The sequence below is a fragment of the Vipera ursinii genome (assembly GCF_947247035.1).
Source record: "Vipera ursinii genome assembly, chromosome: 2".
Classification (NCBI taxonomy): Eukaryota; Metazoa; Chordata; class Lepidosauria; order Squamata; family Viperidae; genus Vipera; species Vipera ursinii.
In genome coordinates, this window is record NC_139513.1 from 124836500 (window position 1) to 124853611 (window position 17112).

The following is a 17112-nucleotide window of genomic DNA, read 5'->3' on the forward strand; positions in this document are numbered from 1 at the left end:
ATTAAGTCTGGTTGCCCTGGTTTCACAAATGAATCTTTCTGCGTCCTATTCTGGAGATGCTGCAGGTGGAACTAGGCACTTTCAGCGTGCAAAGCAGATTCACTGCACTAAAATGTAATAGAGCAGTCACTCTCCATATCCACTCATGTTATGCAATACATTTTGGAAAAAAAGATTAATTAGGTAAGGTCAATGTTAATGTGGGACATTTGAATTTGGAGGTTGGCAGTTGAAATGAAAACTAGTAGAAATAGTTTAAAGCAGAGCTGGATTTGTGATGTCAACCCACACAGGAGTGACAGATTTCAATACCCTTTTGGATAGATTCAGAGACATGAGCACAAACAGCACAATTTAAGAATATTTGCTGTCATTTTTTTTCTGTTTGATTTTCATCATAGTAACTTGAATTATAGACATTCTAGAGCAGTTATGATTCAAAATGTGTAATTTGAAACAGGTCTGAAATGGAAGTAATTCTGTTCCCCAAATAGCACTCCCAGATTCCAGACAAGTCTCCTGTGCTGGGAAGAGATTTAGTGAATTTCAGTTAAAATACTTTGGGTGAAGATAGACCTAAAGTGCACTTATTTTTTTTTTTTTTGCAGCTTGTTGCTTTGTGATGGCCAGGACAATATTTTTCTTCTCCTCTTGTGTCACCTCTAAATGGAATGAGACCAGTCCCATTCCATTGTTCAGTCTTGGTGATAGCAGCAGTCAACTTTGTGCCTACAAATGTAGATGTGGACAAAAGCCAGAAAATGATATGCAGGCCCAATTCTGAATTCTGAACCAGTTTAAAGGAAAGGGGCATGAGCATGCCATTTCTGAAATTCTTACTGCTGTCATAAATCCACTCATGGATAACCAGAGACACTTCGCTGCTTAAGGCAAAGGGCTGTATGGTGCTCCCTCCTGATCCTAAAAGGGGGCAGAAGCTAATGCAAATGGCAATGGCATACAACATCCGGATAAGGAATAGCATACTATCATTCACCAGACCTGAAAACAATGGGCTAATCTGGTAACTAATCTGGACAGATTGTGCAGTTTACACATTTTTGTAGAATAAATAAAAATTTGCAGAGGTGTTAAACAGCTATAGCCCTCTGTTGGTATTACATCTCAGTAAAACTCAGAAGGGTTCCAGATAAATATCTCTTAGACCCTAGAATGCACTAGGACAAGATGTTTGCCTAACCCACTGGTGGCAGCAAGCCTCCAGCAACATAAAAGGCAAAAGGTCTTCAGTATGAAATTGATTAGAGTCTTGTCAGTGGCAGGCAGCAGCAATAAGCCACATATGGTTCTAATCAATTAATTAAGATTGTTCAGTGTGTTAACTTGCAATTAGCACTTGTTAGGGATATGCTGAGAAAAAAACATCTGAGAAATAGCTTGTTTAGGCGTTCTCTCAGCTCTCTAAGGAGGGGAGAAAAATGGTACAGAACAATGTAACTATAATGGTGAACATCTGACAGGGAGAGGGAGAGGGAGAGGGAGAGGAAAGGGAGGGAGAGGGAGAGAGAGATGCTGCAAAGGTCCTTAATGTGGGCATTGGTCACAAAATCACTTTTTTATCACTGTTGTAGTTCTGAACAGTGACTGTGCTGTTGGAAGCAGTCAGTAAATGAGGGTTTTCTGTCATACTTCATCACTCTAAAGGTTTGGTGAGGTGGCCTCTCTGGTCACTAGCCAGTCACTCACAGCTGTTTCATTCTCAGACTTTATTTTGTGCATTAGCATTTGTTTCCTGAGTTCCTTCCCCACCTATCTCTCCACTCCAGCTATCTCTAGGCTTCCAACAAGGTAGAGAATAGCTTCTTCACTTTATTTGGGGAAGACAAGCAAGTGCATACTTGCAGTTCTGTATGAACAATACTTTTCATTTTAGAGTTAATGAAAAGTACTGTTAATGAAAAAATGGACAAAAGTGCCTGTTCTTCTTCCCTCAATAACTTAACAGAGATCTGCTTTCTTCTTCTTTATCAAATGGTTGGAGATAAGAATACAGTGGCGGTGGCTCTTCAGCATTCTCAAAAGAGAGTCATATAGTGCGAGTATAAAGTTAAGGATTTATGTTGTGTCCCCTCTTTGATTATCTTTCTTGCTCTTTGTTTTAAGAGTTTGCTAATCTGAGGTCACCTGCTTCTGCTTCTCTTCCAAAGTGCACATGCACAGAACAGGCCGTACCAGTTTGGTGTGATGGTTAAGACACTAGGCTAGAAACCAGGACATCATAACTTCTAGATTGACCTTAGGAATAAAGACAACTGGATGGCCTTGGAAGGTCATCACTTTCATAGCCTTAGAAAAGAGGAAATGGCAAGCCACTTCTGAAAAATCTTGGCAAGAAAACTGGAATGAATTGTCCGGATAGTCTCTGAGAATTAGACATAACTGAATGAAAGAAAAAAAATGTTTTTACTGTAAATAAATTTTCTGTTGCTGTAACCATAAAATATGCTTCACTAATCTTTGCTTGAGTCAAATTACCACTCTTAGAACAACTAAGGCATACACACAGGTTGCATCGACTTGCAACCTTCCAAACTGGGTTGCAAAGGACAGAGTACAAAGATACAACCAAGGGCTGTTGTGGCTGCAAATGCACGTACCTTCCTTTCTTGATTGTGTTTCGGCCTAGCAGAGGATCCAGCACAGGTTCTATTGTCTCTCCAATATTTTCAATAAGCAGTGTGTCTCCATCAGAAACTGCTTTTTCAATGATATCTAGGTAGCTGTACAATTGATAATAAATCTTTAGTGTGTCACATGGTCTCTTGAGAACAGAAAAACTCTTATACCCTACTGAAAATGAAGTTAAATGTGTTTTCATAATCATGTGCAATGGAGATGCATGCTGAGAAAAGGAGCTTTATCAGGGCCACTGAAATAGATGTCACAGCACATACGAAAGGATGACGTGAGTGGATTGAGTGGGGATTCAAGTGAACAGACAAACAGTGGCGGACATGCACAGCAAGATAGAAAAGCCACCATGGACTCCTCACACTAATTAACTATCCTAATTAACTAATTAACTATTAGATGAAATAGCCAATTAAATACTGAATTGTAGAATGGCACTTTCTTGTGTTTTTCTGTTTGGTTAATCAATTTAATCTTTTTATTTATATGGATTTGTCATTGCTTTGATGTGAGTCACCCAGAGTCACGTAAGCTAGATGGGAGGTCATATAAATTTAAATAGATAAATAAGCCCAGACTCGTATCAAATCTAGAAGGACCCAGAGAGGAATTTGGGCAGAAGAGTTGTAAAATTTATGAAATCCACCTGAATTAATTGGACTAGTACATAAGTTAGAAAAATATAAAACAAGGCAAGTAGGCAAACACAATAACAAAGCCATCTAAGAAGTGAGTCCTTGGATATGCAAAGACCTGTGAATGACACAGTCTGAAACTAGAAACTGACTACCATGTTGGAGTTCACACATTATATGGTAAAAGTTATCTAGCCCAGCATGGCAAGTGACCATGACCACAACTGCTATAAGAAAAAGGGTTGGACAGAAGACGTCTTGTGTAGATGCAACCATCTGGATCGCATCTGTCTTCCTCTCTCCTGTTTCTTGATTAGTTATCCTGGTGGAGTTGGGGGAAGCATGGGGAAGCAAAAGGTCTTTGTGTGTAAATAATAAAGCTAGAAGATTAATGAAGAATTATTTGTGGATAAAATGTCATTAGGGGTGAATTACTTGCCTATCCCAGATCCCAGAAATGTTGCTATGTCACTGAAAGATGTGCATGTTCCCCACCTAAACTCTATTGATCAAGGCTCCAGTCAACTCAAGGAGCCTGTTCCCAGCCATTCCCTAGATGTGGAGCATTGCAAGTGAGGAAAATTGATAGTGTGGGCTGTGATGGGTGTTACAAGGAAGATTGACTGAATGTAAAGAATGTAAAGAGGCTAATTGTGGGCTGTGATGGGTGTTACAAGGAAGATTGACTGAATGTAAAGAATGTAAAGAGGCTAATTATAATACTCCCAGAATAGTTGCAAGCAAAATGAGGGGGCATCCCAGATAACCTGAGAGCAGAGCAATTCCTGTTTTTTTTAAGCCTGTAGGCCATTCTTTTAGAATAAAGTCCAAACTGAACAGACTAACTCTAGTTGACCTTTTCTGTCCAAGCCGGATGGCTTTCAGATCTCGTCCATGTTTGTTCTTGATCCATTTGATCCCTTGAAGCTGTGCATCCACGATGAGTGGCCAACGTTCTGTGTTGCATAGAATTGTTGCATTTTCTGTAGACATACGGTCGCTGGGGAGCCCCTGGTTGTTCCAGGTTGCTATATCTGCATCATCTGTTAACAGGGATAAAGGATCCAGGCCAGAAGTAATAGGGATTGGTACCTATTATAATGTTAAGATAAAAATGGACTGTCAGGATAGAACAGGCACAGCCTATGTTCAGGAGTGAATTAGATTTTGACAAGGGTCTCTGAACATAAAACAGAGCTTCACTACCTCCTTGCTTATCTGATACTATCTCACTTGTTATTGGAAAATCAAGTGTTGGTTCAAGGCAGTGCTGTAAAGCAGCAGTTCTCTAAAGGGGTAGATGAGCAGAGAGAAAGGGGTATCAAGGGAGATTCAGGGTCAAATGAGAAAGCCCTGGAGATTGGATAAGAAGATTCACAGGTCAGGGGCTCCTCACTAGTTTAGACAAATAAGATGACCTAATGGTTAGAAAGAACCATAGGGTTTTGGGGGTTTTTAATAGCAGGAATAGCCTGCAGGAATAACACCTTGTCCTCAGGATCTATAATCTCTTGGATCTGCTGCATCCTTCACTGCCTTCATTACCTCATTATTTTGATGTAATGCATCTATCATGGCAAAACACTTGGGGAGATATGATGCTTCAGTATTTTTCACCCTTCAAATCTATCATCTGAAGAGAAGCAATGGTGATGGGAATATGCCTTCTAGCAGAGGCATCTTGCATGCGACTCTCTCTAGGAAGGTTTGGTTGGTACCAATGTTAATGTTCATATTTTTAAGGCATGAAGCAAAGATCCTTTCATTCCTCAAGGCTCTTCATCACTTCTTTGCTATTACTTCTGCAAAGATCACTTTGAGGCTCCTCCTCTCTGTGATCAATTGTTTTAATGGGTTGTTACAAAGTGCCCTGGAGAATAAAAGCAGAGGATGATGTTTTCTTTCTTGGTCAGCAAGCCAAGAAATAGTAGAGTTAGAATTTATAGTCTGAAGCTGGGCATAACCCGAGGAGCCTCTACTTGTAACCTAAAGCCACTAGGATTAGAAGCCAGACAGATTCACTGAAACAGCATTCATTTTCTGGAACAGGCATTTACATAGACTTACCTTCAACTGCTTTAAGTAAGGGGTCCAGAACTTGTCCAGTAACTCGCTCCTATACTTTTTGATAAAATACCCAACATAGGAAACAAATGCAGTGATCAGTAGCACATCCCCGCACAGAGTCTTTCCTTGTTCACTGAAATTTTCCACCGATTCAGCCCAACGCACATTTTCAGATGCTAATCCACCAACAAGCCTTAGGAAATATTCCAAAAGGAGAGAAAGATATGATTAGGACATGTGAGGCTTTAACCCAACCTGGTTTGATCAGCAGTATGAATATTCCAGTAGAAGAATGTATGTAGCTCAGGGCTGAACTGCAGATTCCTTGGTGCTCTCTGAGATTGGGTGTTTACTTGCAGGCGTTTCATTACCTGAGTAGGTAACATCATCAGTGCCAGGGAATGTGGGGTTTGTAATAAACCACATTTATACTGTACCATTATTCAAAAGAGACAATAAAAAGGCTAGGGAGGAAACAAAAAGATCAGAACTACACTATCAACCTACACCCAGATAACGAGGGATGAACACTAGGAAACCGTCAAGCAGAAAACAACGAGCTCCTCAAGGAACTACCAAGAAGAAAACCACCAACAACCATAGCCTATCATAAGGCACTCAGCAAAATGACCAACTATTTTTTCTTCATTGTGGGGGCTGCCCTCAGTTATTGTGCTCTTTGGAAAGAACAATCTGGCAATCAGTGTCCCCCTCCCGCCTTCAGCCACTGTGAAATATGATGTATAAAACCATAAACAATCTCATTTGAAGCAAGCACTTCCTGCTAAGTTCTGAAACCACTCAAGTTTCTCATCATGAAAAGAAATCAGGGAACACATAACAGCAGGATAGATCTGAAAGGCCACATAAGTCACATCCAGGCCGTGACTTTTGTGAAGATACATAAGCCTTAGTGAGAGATGTTTAACTCTTTTCCTTGGTGATGTACTCTGTGGCTTCTGGCAAGGGGCAGACTGATGAGAGGAGAGAGAACATTGCTTGCTTATGAACCAACAGCTTCTCTAAACAAACCACTCATCTTTGATTCATGCTTTCTTTCTTTTGTAGTATTTCATTTTCAGGAAATGGTTCATAGCTTGCTGAGAAGCTGAACAATGTTCTTCTTACCAGCTGGGACTTCCAGCCAGTTTGGGACAATCAAGCTTCCTAGTGATTTCTCATACATTCCGATTCACAAGAATTTTTTTTATATTTTTTTTTAAAAAATTGATATGAATACACAAAACGTTTGAAGCTTTCGCAATTTCTGTCTGGTTTATAGTATTTAAGATTCATATTAGGCTATTTCTGATCTTCCCGAAATGTGGTTTAAATCCTTAGAATTCAGATAAGGAATGTCATGTACCCTAGCCATGATTAATTGCAAACAATACTACAGTTTGGTGTAGCAGAACAAAGACCATCTTCTTTTGAAGGCTTACAAGAATATAGATATTGTATTCTGTCTCTTAGAAATTTTGGAAGGCATACAAATTAGAGTTAATGATATAGGAAAACCCTAACAACTTTCCCATACCTGCATGCTTTTTAATACTATGAAACAAATACTTTTAGAAATCATATTTAAGCCCAGACTTATCCCCAAGAAAATTAAGATTTACTTTTTTATATAAATATTTTATTAATTTTCTAGTTTTACAGTCAAATACTTAATAGACAACAAGTTGTCTGGGTCCATTAGTAATTCAGTGGTATATGTTAACTTCTTCAATCTATATCCAATATTACACCATCAAATGTTTCCTCTCTTCTTCAAGTAGTACCTGTTTTCCCACACTAGGCAAATACAATTGTATAATACCCATTTACAAGAGTCAATCTGAATAGAAAAATGGGCTCAAATAGAAACTTTCTTCCTATAACTGCTGCTTCAGAGACATTGGCAGGCCCTTGCCCTACTTATGGGTTTCAGTTTTTAAAAAAGAGGAAGATCAGTCATGGACCTCAAGTGGTTAGGGTCATTCTGACACAAGCCAACTATGGCAATTAACCAGCATTAACCCAGAGCACCCTTGGAAGTATTTAGTGACTGTGTACCTGTTAGCCAATGAAATTACTCTGTTCGTTGCATCAGCCTCTTGTTGGCATTTGATTTTCGCCGCTGTGGCCTTTTCAAATTCAGCAGTCAGATTGGCTAAATTGGCATTTAGATCCTTTCAAACAAAAAGTTTGCAGTTATGTGTAGGGAAATGACGAATTAAAGTGATGTAATTTCTTCCCATATTAATGAGGCAATAGTTTGGCTAAAACAAATTGGTTTAAATTGAGCATTTACGTACAAGCTGGTTTCGAAGGATGAGTAAATGCTGCATCATGTAACCAGATCTGACAGGGGAGTAACATCAATTCATCACAAAAAAGCAACAGCTACTCATATGATTACAAAAAATAAAGACACCCCCAGTTGTTGTTGGAAATACTTACAATTATGCAATAATTTTGGAGGCTTCACAGATCTAACATGTTTATCAAAATGATGAAAAAGGGGTCATGCTATAATCTCTGACCCTTTTGTATGTGTGTACAACATCACAATGTGCACAGGAAAAGGGGCAGAGGCTGTACTGTCTGTCGATCTGCTTTCATAATCACCCACCATCATCAACCCTCCCTTGCGCATGTCTCTGAATAGTCTTCAGACAGCAAATCCTAATTAAACATAATTTACCAGTAATTATTGCAATAATTTTGTCAAGTAAAGTTGTCTAAAACTGTGAGGAAGAAAAGGCTGCAGCAATGGGTGGTGATAGATTAGAAAGAAGACGAAGAATGAAAATGTAAGGGAGGTTTATAAAAAGACAACCAGTTTGGAAAAAGAACCGATTTGGTGTAGAGGTTAAAGGCACAGGGCTAGAAACTGGGAGACTGAGAGTCTTATCCATACAGATAGTCCTCAACTAATGACCACAACTGAGCCCAAAATTTATGCTGCTAAGTGAGACATCTGTTAAGTCACTGTTGCCCCGCCCATTTTGCAACCTTTCTTGCCACAGTTGTTCAGTGGCTCATTGCAACCGTTAAATTAGTAAAACAGTTGTTAAGTGAATCTGGCTTCCCCGTTGACTTCGCTTGTCAGAAGATCGCAAAAGCTGATCACATGACCCTGGGACAATGAGACCGTCATAAATATGAGTCAGTTGCCAATTGTCTGAATTTTGATCATGTGACCCCCAGGGATGCCACAACGGTCGTAAGTGTGAAAAACGGCCATAAATCAATTTTTTCCAGTACCATTGTAACTTTGAATGATCACTAAATGAACTGTTGTAAGTCGAAAACTACCTGTACTTTAGTCCTAAACAAGAGATGAAAAGAGATGGTAAATGAAATACCTCTTCAAGTCACACATAATGAAGGATTCAGAATGATCTGTATATATAACTTAGGTTCTGAATTAATCTATTTTCTGGATTTGCACAATATATTAAATAATAACATAACTAAAAGGGATAGGTTTGCCAACTATATGAACTAATAAAGTAAATGAAATAATAAAACAAATAAAACCAAGCAGAAAAATAAGCCCTACACCACTAAGCAAGGTTAAAATTAACTGAGCCTCACATGCAGTAGAAAAGAGCTCTTACATTCATGTTAACATCTGACTATTTTCTTTTGAAATAGATCCAGGGCTCAACAAGCTATTGATTAATCCAGGTTCTCCTTCACAACTAGTGTCCAAGTGGATGTGAGTTCATGCAAAGCCTGTGCTCACTTTTCTCTTCTGAATAAAAGGGAGGAGAAATTAATTCCTCTGGCTACATGGAGGAAAGGAAAGGAGAAATGCTTCTCATTTCATCGCTGCAAGCTTTCAAGAAGAGACTGGACTGCCATCTGTCAGAAATGGTGTAGGGTCTTCTGCTTGGACAGGGGGTTGGACTAGATGACCTAAGGTCCCTTCCAACTCTTTGTTATTCTGAATTCATTTAGCTCAGGAATGGGTAACATGTGTCCCTTCAGACATTGCATAACTTCACCTTCCAGCATTCCACACCTTGGCTGGAGCTACAGTTATAGGTTAGCAAATTATGGAAAGCCATGGGATCACCCCATCTGAACTGGGCCAGTACCGTAATACAGTTTTCATTTCATTTCATTCCATTCATGCGCAGGAGAATTCATGACTCAGAGTTCATGTTTATACCGGTTCTTGATCTGTATAGATACAACGGAATGTTGTTTGCATGCAATTGGTTTAATTGTGTAACTTTTGCCTAAATAATTAATTCTCTTGTTTGGCGCCAGCAGTGAATGTCAGCCAATTTGAACACTGACATCTACTTCAACAAGATGCCCTGGGGTCTGGCACATTATCCAAATGAAGTTGTAGCCTACTTACTGCAATCTTGTTTTTAATCATCGTGAGTTTGGCTTTTGCCTCTGCCAGTTCGGCATTAGCCTCTTCCAAGGCCTGCCGCTTAGGTGCCACATCACAATAGACTTCATAGAAACGAACAATGTTTAAGCACCAAGAACATAAACCAGATGCAGCTGTGGACTTGGAGACTATAAACTCAGGATCAAATGTTGGATCATTTTGAAATGGTCTGCAGAGAAAAATTCACAAAGCAAAATTGCAACTGGGGCAGAACAAGGACACCTTCACGTTTTATAAAGCAGCATATCACTTAAATGAACAAAGAAAAAAAACTGACCACATTTCTAATCTAAGTTCACCAAGGAACTACAAAGATGTCTGCTCTGATTCTAACAACTGTGATGAACAATGGCACATGTGATATTACAGTGCAAATCCCTGCTATTTTGCATTTACATCAAAATGCTGGGCATCAATACGTAAGTTAAAGGTTTTACATTCGGCATCCGAACATTTGATCACCCTTCAAATGTGTACAAACTGATCTTTGGAATCATGCTGTTTCTTTTCTAGCAAGTGAATTGGAGATTTAGACTATTATCACTTTCCAAGGAATGAAATTCAAGAAAAGTGTTCAAGTCTTAAAATTCTCTGATATCAATCACAGGCTGGACAAAATGAAAGCAGTTGAAGAGACAAAGGTGTTCCAGGTCATTTTTGAATGAGTGCAACAACAATAAGACTGCTATAACTCGTGCCACTATCCTACTTTTGCAACACACACACATGCACACTTTCATAAAATAATGTTATCCATAGGATAACTTTTAATTTTAAAAATGTTTAAAATACAGAAAAATCATCCCTGTTTAAGATCTGCTGTAGAAATATTGTTCCAGTTTTTGCTCGTTTGCTGCTAAATTCACAGAAAGATTTATACAACTGGTGTTTGTCTTTAAAAAGGAATACATTCTTTTATTAGGAAATTACATTTAGATACATAGCCTCCTTATTTGATCCAGTTATATTCTAAGCACAGCAAGTGAATGAAAGACACGTAGTCTGCTAGACAGCATGGAGCCTGGCACAGTATTTACTTTATTACTGGAGGGGAATTGTGTAAAGAGGAATTGTGAGGACAAGCATCAAGTACTGGAAGTGATGGGAATCCTGAGAATATCAGACTATCTAGGTATAGGCATGCTTGGAGGTACCAGAGATGGAATATAAAGAAGTCAAAAAGGGGAATCCCTCCACTAAAGATTACACTTATTGTCACTAGTGGTCAATAAGGTCAGAAGGCACAAAAAAGGCAATGTGCAATGAAGTGGATCTTCCCTCTCTTTCTTCCTATCTCAGCAAGTCATGGAAACTACAAAGATTGCCTCTCTCCAATGGTCTGTATTCTTCAGCAAATGAAAGGGCACATTTCAGCCTGGAAGGGCACACTTCAGGTCCTATCAATTAAAGATTGCCATCTTGCAGGAACCAGGAAATGTACCTGTTCTGTCATGGCCCCTGCCCTCTGGGATGCTGTACCATCTGAAACCAGATTGGCCCTAACCTGCTGCCTTTCTGGATCTTGTCAAAAACCAGTTATTTGACAAGCATGGGGGTAGTGAAGTTAGTAAGGCCTGGGTGGGTTACTATAGTGTTTATATATCCGCTGTGGAGAAATGGGCAGCTATCTATATCTAAATAAATAAAGTCGGAAAAATCCTTCTCTAGTTACTGCATCAGTCGATTACTGCCCACACTGTACAGTTAGCCACTAAAGGCAAGAGATGCAAGAACAGATTTTTCTTAGAAAATGGGCAAAATTCTGGTTATATTTGTTGCCTTTTAGGAAGGTTACAGATTAGCTCTTAAATTAAATCTAGAAATCTGAGAATTGTGACTCATCCAGAGGAGGAAGGTACCTGGGGAAAATGCTAACCTCCTTGTGTGAGCTCTGCCTGCTCTGTTCATTGTTTGAAGCTTTGGTGTGAATTCACGTGTCTTGAATTTACAGGCCTGGTGTGAGAAGAAAGAAGACAGGAACAGGAAGGAGAAAATTTGCTCTGGGCACTGCAGAAGGGAATGGGACAACTTGACTCGGCCAACTTGCTGTGGCCAACCCACCACGGCCAACTCGCCATGGGACAGCTCGCTGTGGGACAATTTAACAGTTCTATTTAATTATTATTTAAAATAAATAAAAAAATATTTTATTTTTTGCCATTCACATTTCATTCTGGTTATAATGATTCTATTCCACCATTTCTTTGATGTTAGTGTAACTCTTGTCCCGCAGTGAGTTGTCCTGTGGTGAGGTGGCCATGGCGAGCTGTCATAGATCCCTGGAGAAAGATACAGCCTCACCTCAAGACAAGGACGACACAAATGCCATCAAACCTCAGTAGTGCTGGCAATAATTAACACAGGCTTCTCACCGTTTCAGGGAAGAATTCCTAGACATGTTTGGAAACCACCAGGACCTTCTGTATTCAGAATCTGTGCTCAGCCATAATTATTGGCATTTACCTCACTTTTATGTTTGAAGGTGGTGACAGCGAGCTACAGATAAGGCTCTAAATGAAAATTCTCTCTCTCTCTCTCTCTCTCTCTCTTTCTCTCTCTCTCTCTCTCTCTCTCTCTCTCTCTCTCTCTCTCTCTCTCTCTCTCTCTCTCTCTCTCTCTCTCTCTCTCTCTCTCTCTCTCTCTCTCTCTCTCTCTCTCTCTCCTCTCCCCCCCCCATCTGATCCAATGCATGACCGGCCATTTCAATTTATTTCAGTGTAAGAACATATATGTGTGGATGCTTCTTACTTAAAAGCTTTCAAGCAAGGTTCTGGAATGTGCTCTTTGTCATATTTCTTCAGGGCATCCAGGAAAGCATCTACTTTGCCCATCATGGATTTTGCTGCTTTCCAACTTCTGTCTTTTGGTATCTTGCCACCTGGAGCAGTCAAAATCATAACTGCTGCTGTTACATTAACCACTGCTTCTGGAGGAGATCCAAAAGACTTCAGTTCCGTCAGGTTGTTCTAAAAAGGTAGCCAAAGATGGGGGAGAAGAGAAAGATTTTTTTAACAATGAAATAATAAATTCCACGATTAAGAAAAAAGCCCATTAAGCACCCCATATCAACTACAATATATCTGTGTTAGCAGAGCAGCAGAGTATTACAGGCTATAATGTGGAATTTGAGCTTGGATGTTACCTAGTTGGGGAATGAAATGTCTACAAGCAAACAACCAAGCTCAGAGAGCACCAAGGACCCCACAGTTCAACCTGGAGCCACAAATATTCTCTCCTGTTGCAGTTTCAGAATTGCAGAATTTTGGAGCAGTACTTCAGAGGCTTCATAGTCTGTGTAGCTCCAATCCTTGATAAAGCCTTCCAGGGCAGAGGCTCAGCATAAAAGGGATCTTGGAGTCTTGGTACGCAGAACAACCTCAGGCTGGGTTTTTTTTTAAAATGTTTTCTTGAATGAGAAGTATTTATTTTCAAAGTTATTTGCAGTTTCAAACACGAGAAACTCTGTACTTTTACAATTGATGGCTTGAAAATGGTTCCTGTAAGAGGAATCAATTATCCAGACCACATTTCTGTCTCTGTGATCTTCCTTCATAAAAATAGAAGTATATTTATCTACTTGATCAATGACATGTTGAAACAGAATATATCACTAGAAATGAGTACATCGTTTTTAACTGCTGGTTAAAAACCTAAAAGATTTTACCTTATTGAGAGTGTCTAGCGCTTCCTGAGCAGCAATCAGTGCTGGTTCAGCTTTAGCCAAATCGGTTTCGCAAGCTCTTTGCTTCTCTGATACATTCTAAAGAAGGAAATACGAATGTTTTTCAAGTTATTGGGCAGATGTATTTCTTAGTTCAGTTTTAAAATTCTGAGATTCTGCTCACCTCTAATTTTGTTAGATCAACAAAAAAATTGCCCTCATAAGTCATGCTAAGAAAGAAAGCAATTTGTGAACAAATTACAATCTCAGAAGCTTGGTAACTGAAAATTTCCCAAAAGGAGAGCTCTGCTTTTAGGACACCCAGTGACTGAATTCAGAGGAATTGCCAAGTAAAGAGAAGCACAAGGGGGAAAGAGTGGAGGAGACTAACTATCTATTCTATCTCCTCCAGTGGCGTAGCGTGGGTTGTCAGCACCCGGGGCAAGGGAAGTAATTTGCGCCCCCTAACCCGTGGATTTTAGCACTCGTGCCCCCTTTCAGCGTGCCTGGTCTGGTCTGGTGTGGTTCTCTCCCGCGCTCAGTGCTGCGCTGGGCGGCCGCTGCACTGTCCCTCCCCCAGATAGTCCCTCTCTCTCTCTCTCCGCACCGCACCGCACGCCTGGCACCCCCCCTCCACAGTGGGCGGCGACCCGGCGGCTCGGATCGGATTCGCACAGCCAGCATTGCAGTGAGAGTGAGTGAGCCAGGCAGGGGCAGAGAGCTGCAAGTGTGAGCGCCCCCCCCCCAGATGTTGCGCCTGGTGCGGCCGGCCCCCCCTGCACCCCCCACGCTACGCCACTGATCTCCTCGCTGTTGCAGATTCATCCTCGTATATGATTGGCATATGTGTTTTCAGTGTCTATGGAGATTCTCAGTCATCCAGGTCATGGTTGTCCCAAAGGTGCTTTCTTTCAAAAGACTGCTGGACTTTCTTGTTTTGCTTGAAGACATTTTGGTTCTCATCCAAGAAGCTTCTTCAGTTCTGACTGAATGGAGGAGACTGGGAGGATTTATATTCCTTGCAGTCATCTGGTCATTAGCCCTTTTTCTGAGAATTGTTGAGGCCACTTGGAGGTTTATCTGTGCCCCCAGGATCACCTGAATCCTGTAGTCTGCTATTTTTCCCCCTGGAAATCCATTCATACTCCCACAACGAAGATGACTCCACCATTCAGTCAGAACTAAAGAAGCTTCTTGGATGAGAGGTGAAACATCTTCAAGCAAAAATAAGAAAGTCAAGTTGCCTTTTGAAAGAAAGGATCCCTGGGGAAGTTTTGAAAGAAAGCACCTTTGGGGCAGTTTTCAGTGCTTACGGAAGGAGCAGATCTGCATCTTCATGGCTAAATTCTCCAATATTTTTAATACACAAATATTTAGCTTAACATGGTGCCACATTTTTTTTAATATTTAGAGTATTGCTTTAATTTGTTTTTTATGTCTTTTTTTTAATAATATTGTTTAATTCTTGATTGGGAGCTACTCAGAGTTTAGTATAAGATGGGCAGCTACATAAACATTTAAAATAAATAAAAGTAACACAGTACACTGTAATAAATCCACCAATAATATCAATTTTGTTTAAAGCATATAATATTATCTTAAAAAATTATGACCTCTTCTTCCAATACAGTGTCTTTCTAATGATCAAAACTAGTTAATGGGACTTGGAGCAAAGGGCAACTGATTAAAAAACTATTGTGGGTGATACAGATAATTAATGTTAAAATGGTTAGCTAGAGATTATGAGAACTCATCTCAGTTGAGGAACAATATCTTGGACAATCAATGGAGGTGACAGCTAAATTTTACTGCAACCCTGATCTATGAAATGGACCTCTGTCTTGGCTTCATGATCAGAAACTACTGTAATAAACCACTGGCAATTAAAGTCCTCAGATGGTTAAAAAAAGATGCCAGGCGTTAAAGCAAAACAAAATAAAACAAGGTATCATGTAGTTCCTTCCAGAGTGATAGATAGAAAACGTGTCTCAGGACAATATTTGGTTCTTGCATAGGCTTCCATATGCATTCTTTGCTTAATTGGCAGCTTTCTCTTTCCACGTCTTTTACAAGGTGAGCAACTGTCAATGCCAAATCAGAAAAAAAAAATCCTACCAAGTTAATGACTTGCACTTTGAGTTCCTCTTCATCGGCAATTGCTTTTTCCTTGCTCACTTTCTCTGTTTCAACTCCTACCACATGAATCAGTTTGTCAGCATCTTCATTCTTGTGCTTAAGCTCCAGCTCCTGAACAGCAAGTTTGGCTTTCAAATCATCAACCTATAAAATTCCACAGTAAGACAAACTCTAAAATACATCAGGTACTCCTGATGAAATATGTTAATTTTCTAGTCTCTTAGAAATGGATTCTGACCACATGGGATTATTTCAGAGGATAGTTGTTCTTAAAATAAAAAAAAAATAAAATCAAAGCTATAGATCAGGAAGATGGAAAAAGAGTAGATTGTGGGAAGCAGATTGTGACACATTGGCACACCTAAAAAAACTAACTCACACCATAAAAATGTGGGTCTGTGGTATCTTAGTATAACTTCCATGTACATCCTAGTAAAATATGAAATATTTATCCCAAATAGTGCTAATACCTATTCAGGAATGCTATGTATCTATCACCTCCTCTAAGAAAACCAAGTAAAATCATCCTGATAGGGTAATGCTTGGGCATTCCTGCCTACTCTGCATGACTGGTTTAGAATTCTTGTCTTCTTTGCAATTAATAACATTTGGGGGGGGGAGACTGGTTAAATTCAAAAAGGGTTGCAAGAAGAAAAAGTGAACTGCTTTTCACCAGCCAAAATGGAGTCGCATATGATTGCTTTTAAGCAAACAAAAAGGCCCCAGATATAGGACACTCTTAAATGGCATATGCAGCTTCCCCCCCCCCTTCTACATTTCTTTGGAGCCAGAATCAACTCAGGCTGTTGTGTAAGTGGGTTTCTTGGAAGCAGGAGGCGAGACGAGAGGGTTCAAACAGGAACATTGCTTTATTGCAGTAACAGGAACAGAACTGAGTACAGAGGCTTCTACACAGCTAGTTTTATGGTTGGCAACTAGGCAGAGGCCAATAGGTTTGAAGGAACCTATTCCCGCCCCAGAGCCAACCAATGATTGTCCTGGAGCCTGCATGACTGGGCAGCCGGCGACCGTTAAACAAGCACACTAATTAAGCAATCTCAAGCAGCATTCAAAGACACGTGAAAACAGTTCAAGTAAAAGGCCCAATACATTACACAGGCAATAACAAGAATGCCATAATACCACCATTTCTATGCCAAATATTCAAATGCAATCTGAAGAGGATTTGTGGCTGGATTCAAGTCTGGCAATACAACATGCTGCAAACAAATAGCGAAACTCAGTGCCCTGTCTGAAACCGCTGCAAGCCTAGCAGCAGTGAAATCTCTTTAATTGTATTGCATGGGAGAAAGAAAATGAAAAACAAAGCAACCCCAGGAGGACCCTGATCCTTGGAAATCTGTTCATCCAGCAGAAGAATCCTTATTACTTAGTTTTATTTGGGGGGGGATGTTATACTCAGTTCTGTGCTCAGCAGTGTAAAACTGTCAAAGTCGCATTTCCCTTACGGGACCTATGTTCAGGAACCAGGAAGGATGGGCCAAGAGGTCCTTCTAAAGAGGAAATGTAGCCAGAGAATGTCAAAAACCAAAACAAAGGAA

The 17112-nt window shown here is 40.0% G+C and overlaps 1 protein-coding gene across 1 annotated transcript in view; it reads right to left on the minus strand.

Annotated features, from left to right (window-relative positions):
- The window catches only part of DNAH17 (dynein axonemal heavy chain 17), a gene marked incomplete at its 5' end in the record, with an annotated part of 124228 nt that overhangs the window by 20455 nt on the left and 86661 nt on the right, over window positions 1–17112 (minus strand). Inside the window, 8 exons of the mRNA XM_083357082.1 lie at window positions 2619–2741; window positions 4144–4379; window positions 5355–5547; window positions 7413–7528; window positions 9715–9922; window positions 12502–12719; window positions 13418–13513; window positions 15530–15694. Of these exons, the coding sequence (XP_083213208.1) occupies window positions 2619–2741; window positions 4144–4379; window positions 5355–5547; window positions 7413–7528; window positions 9715–9922; window positions 12502–12719; window positions 13418–13513; window positions 15530–15694 (1355 nt within the window). The remainder of the gene's footprint in view (window positions 1–2618; window positions 2742–4143; window positions 4380–5354; window positions 5548–7412; window positions 7529–9714; window positions 9923–12501; window positions 12720–13417; window positions 13514–15529; window positions 15695–17112) is intronic.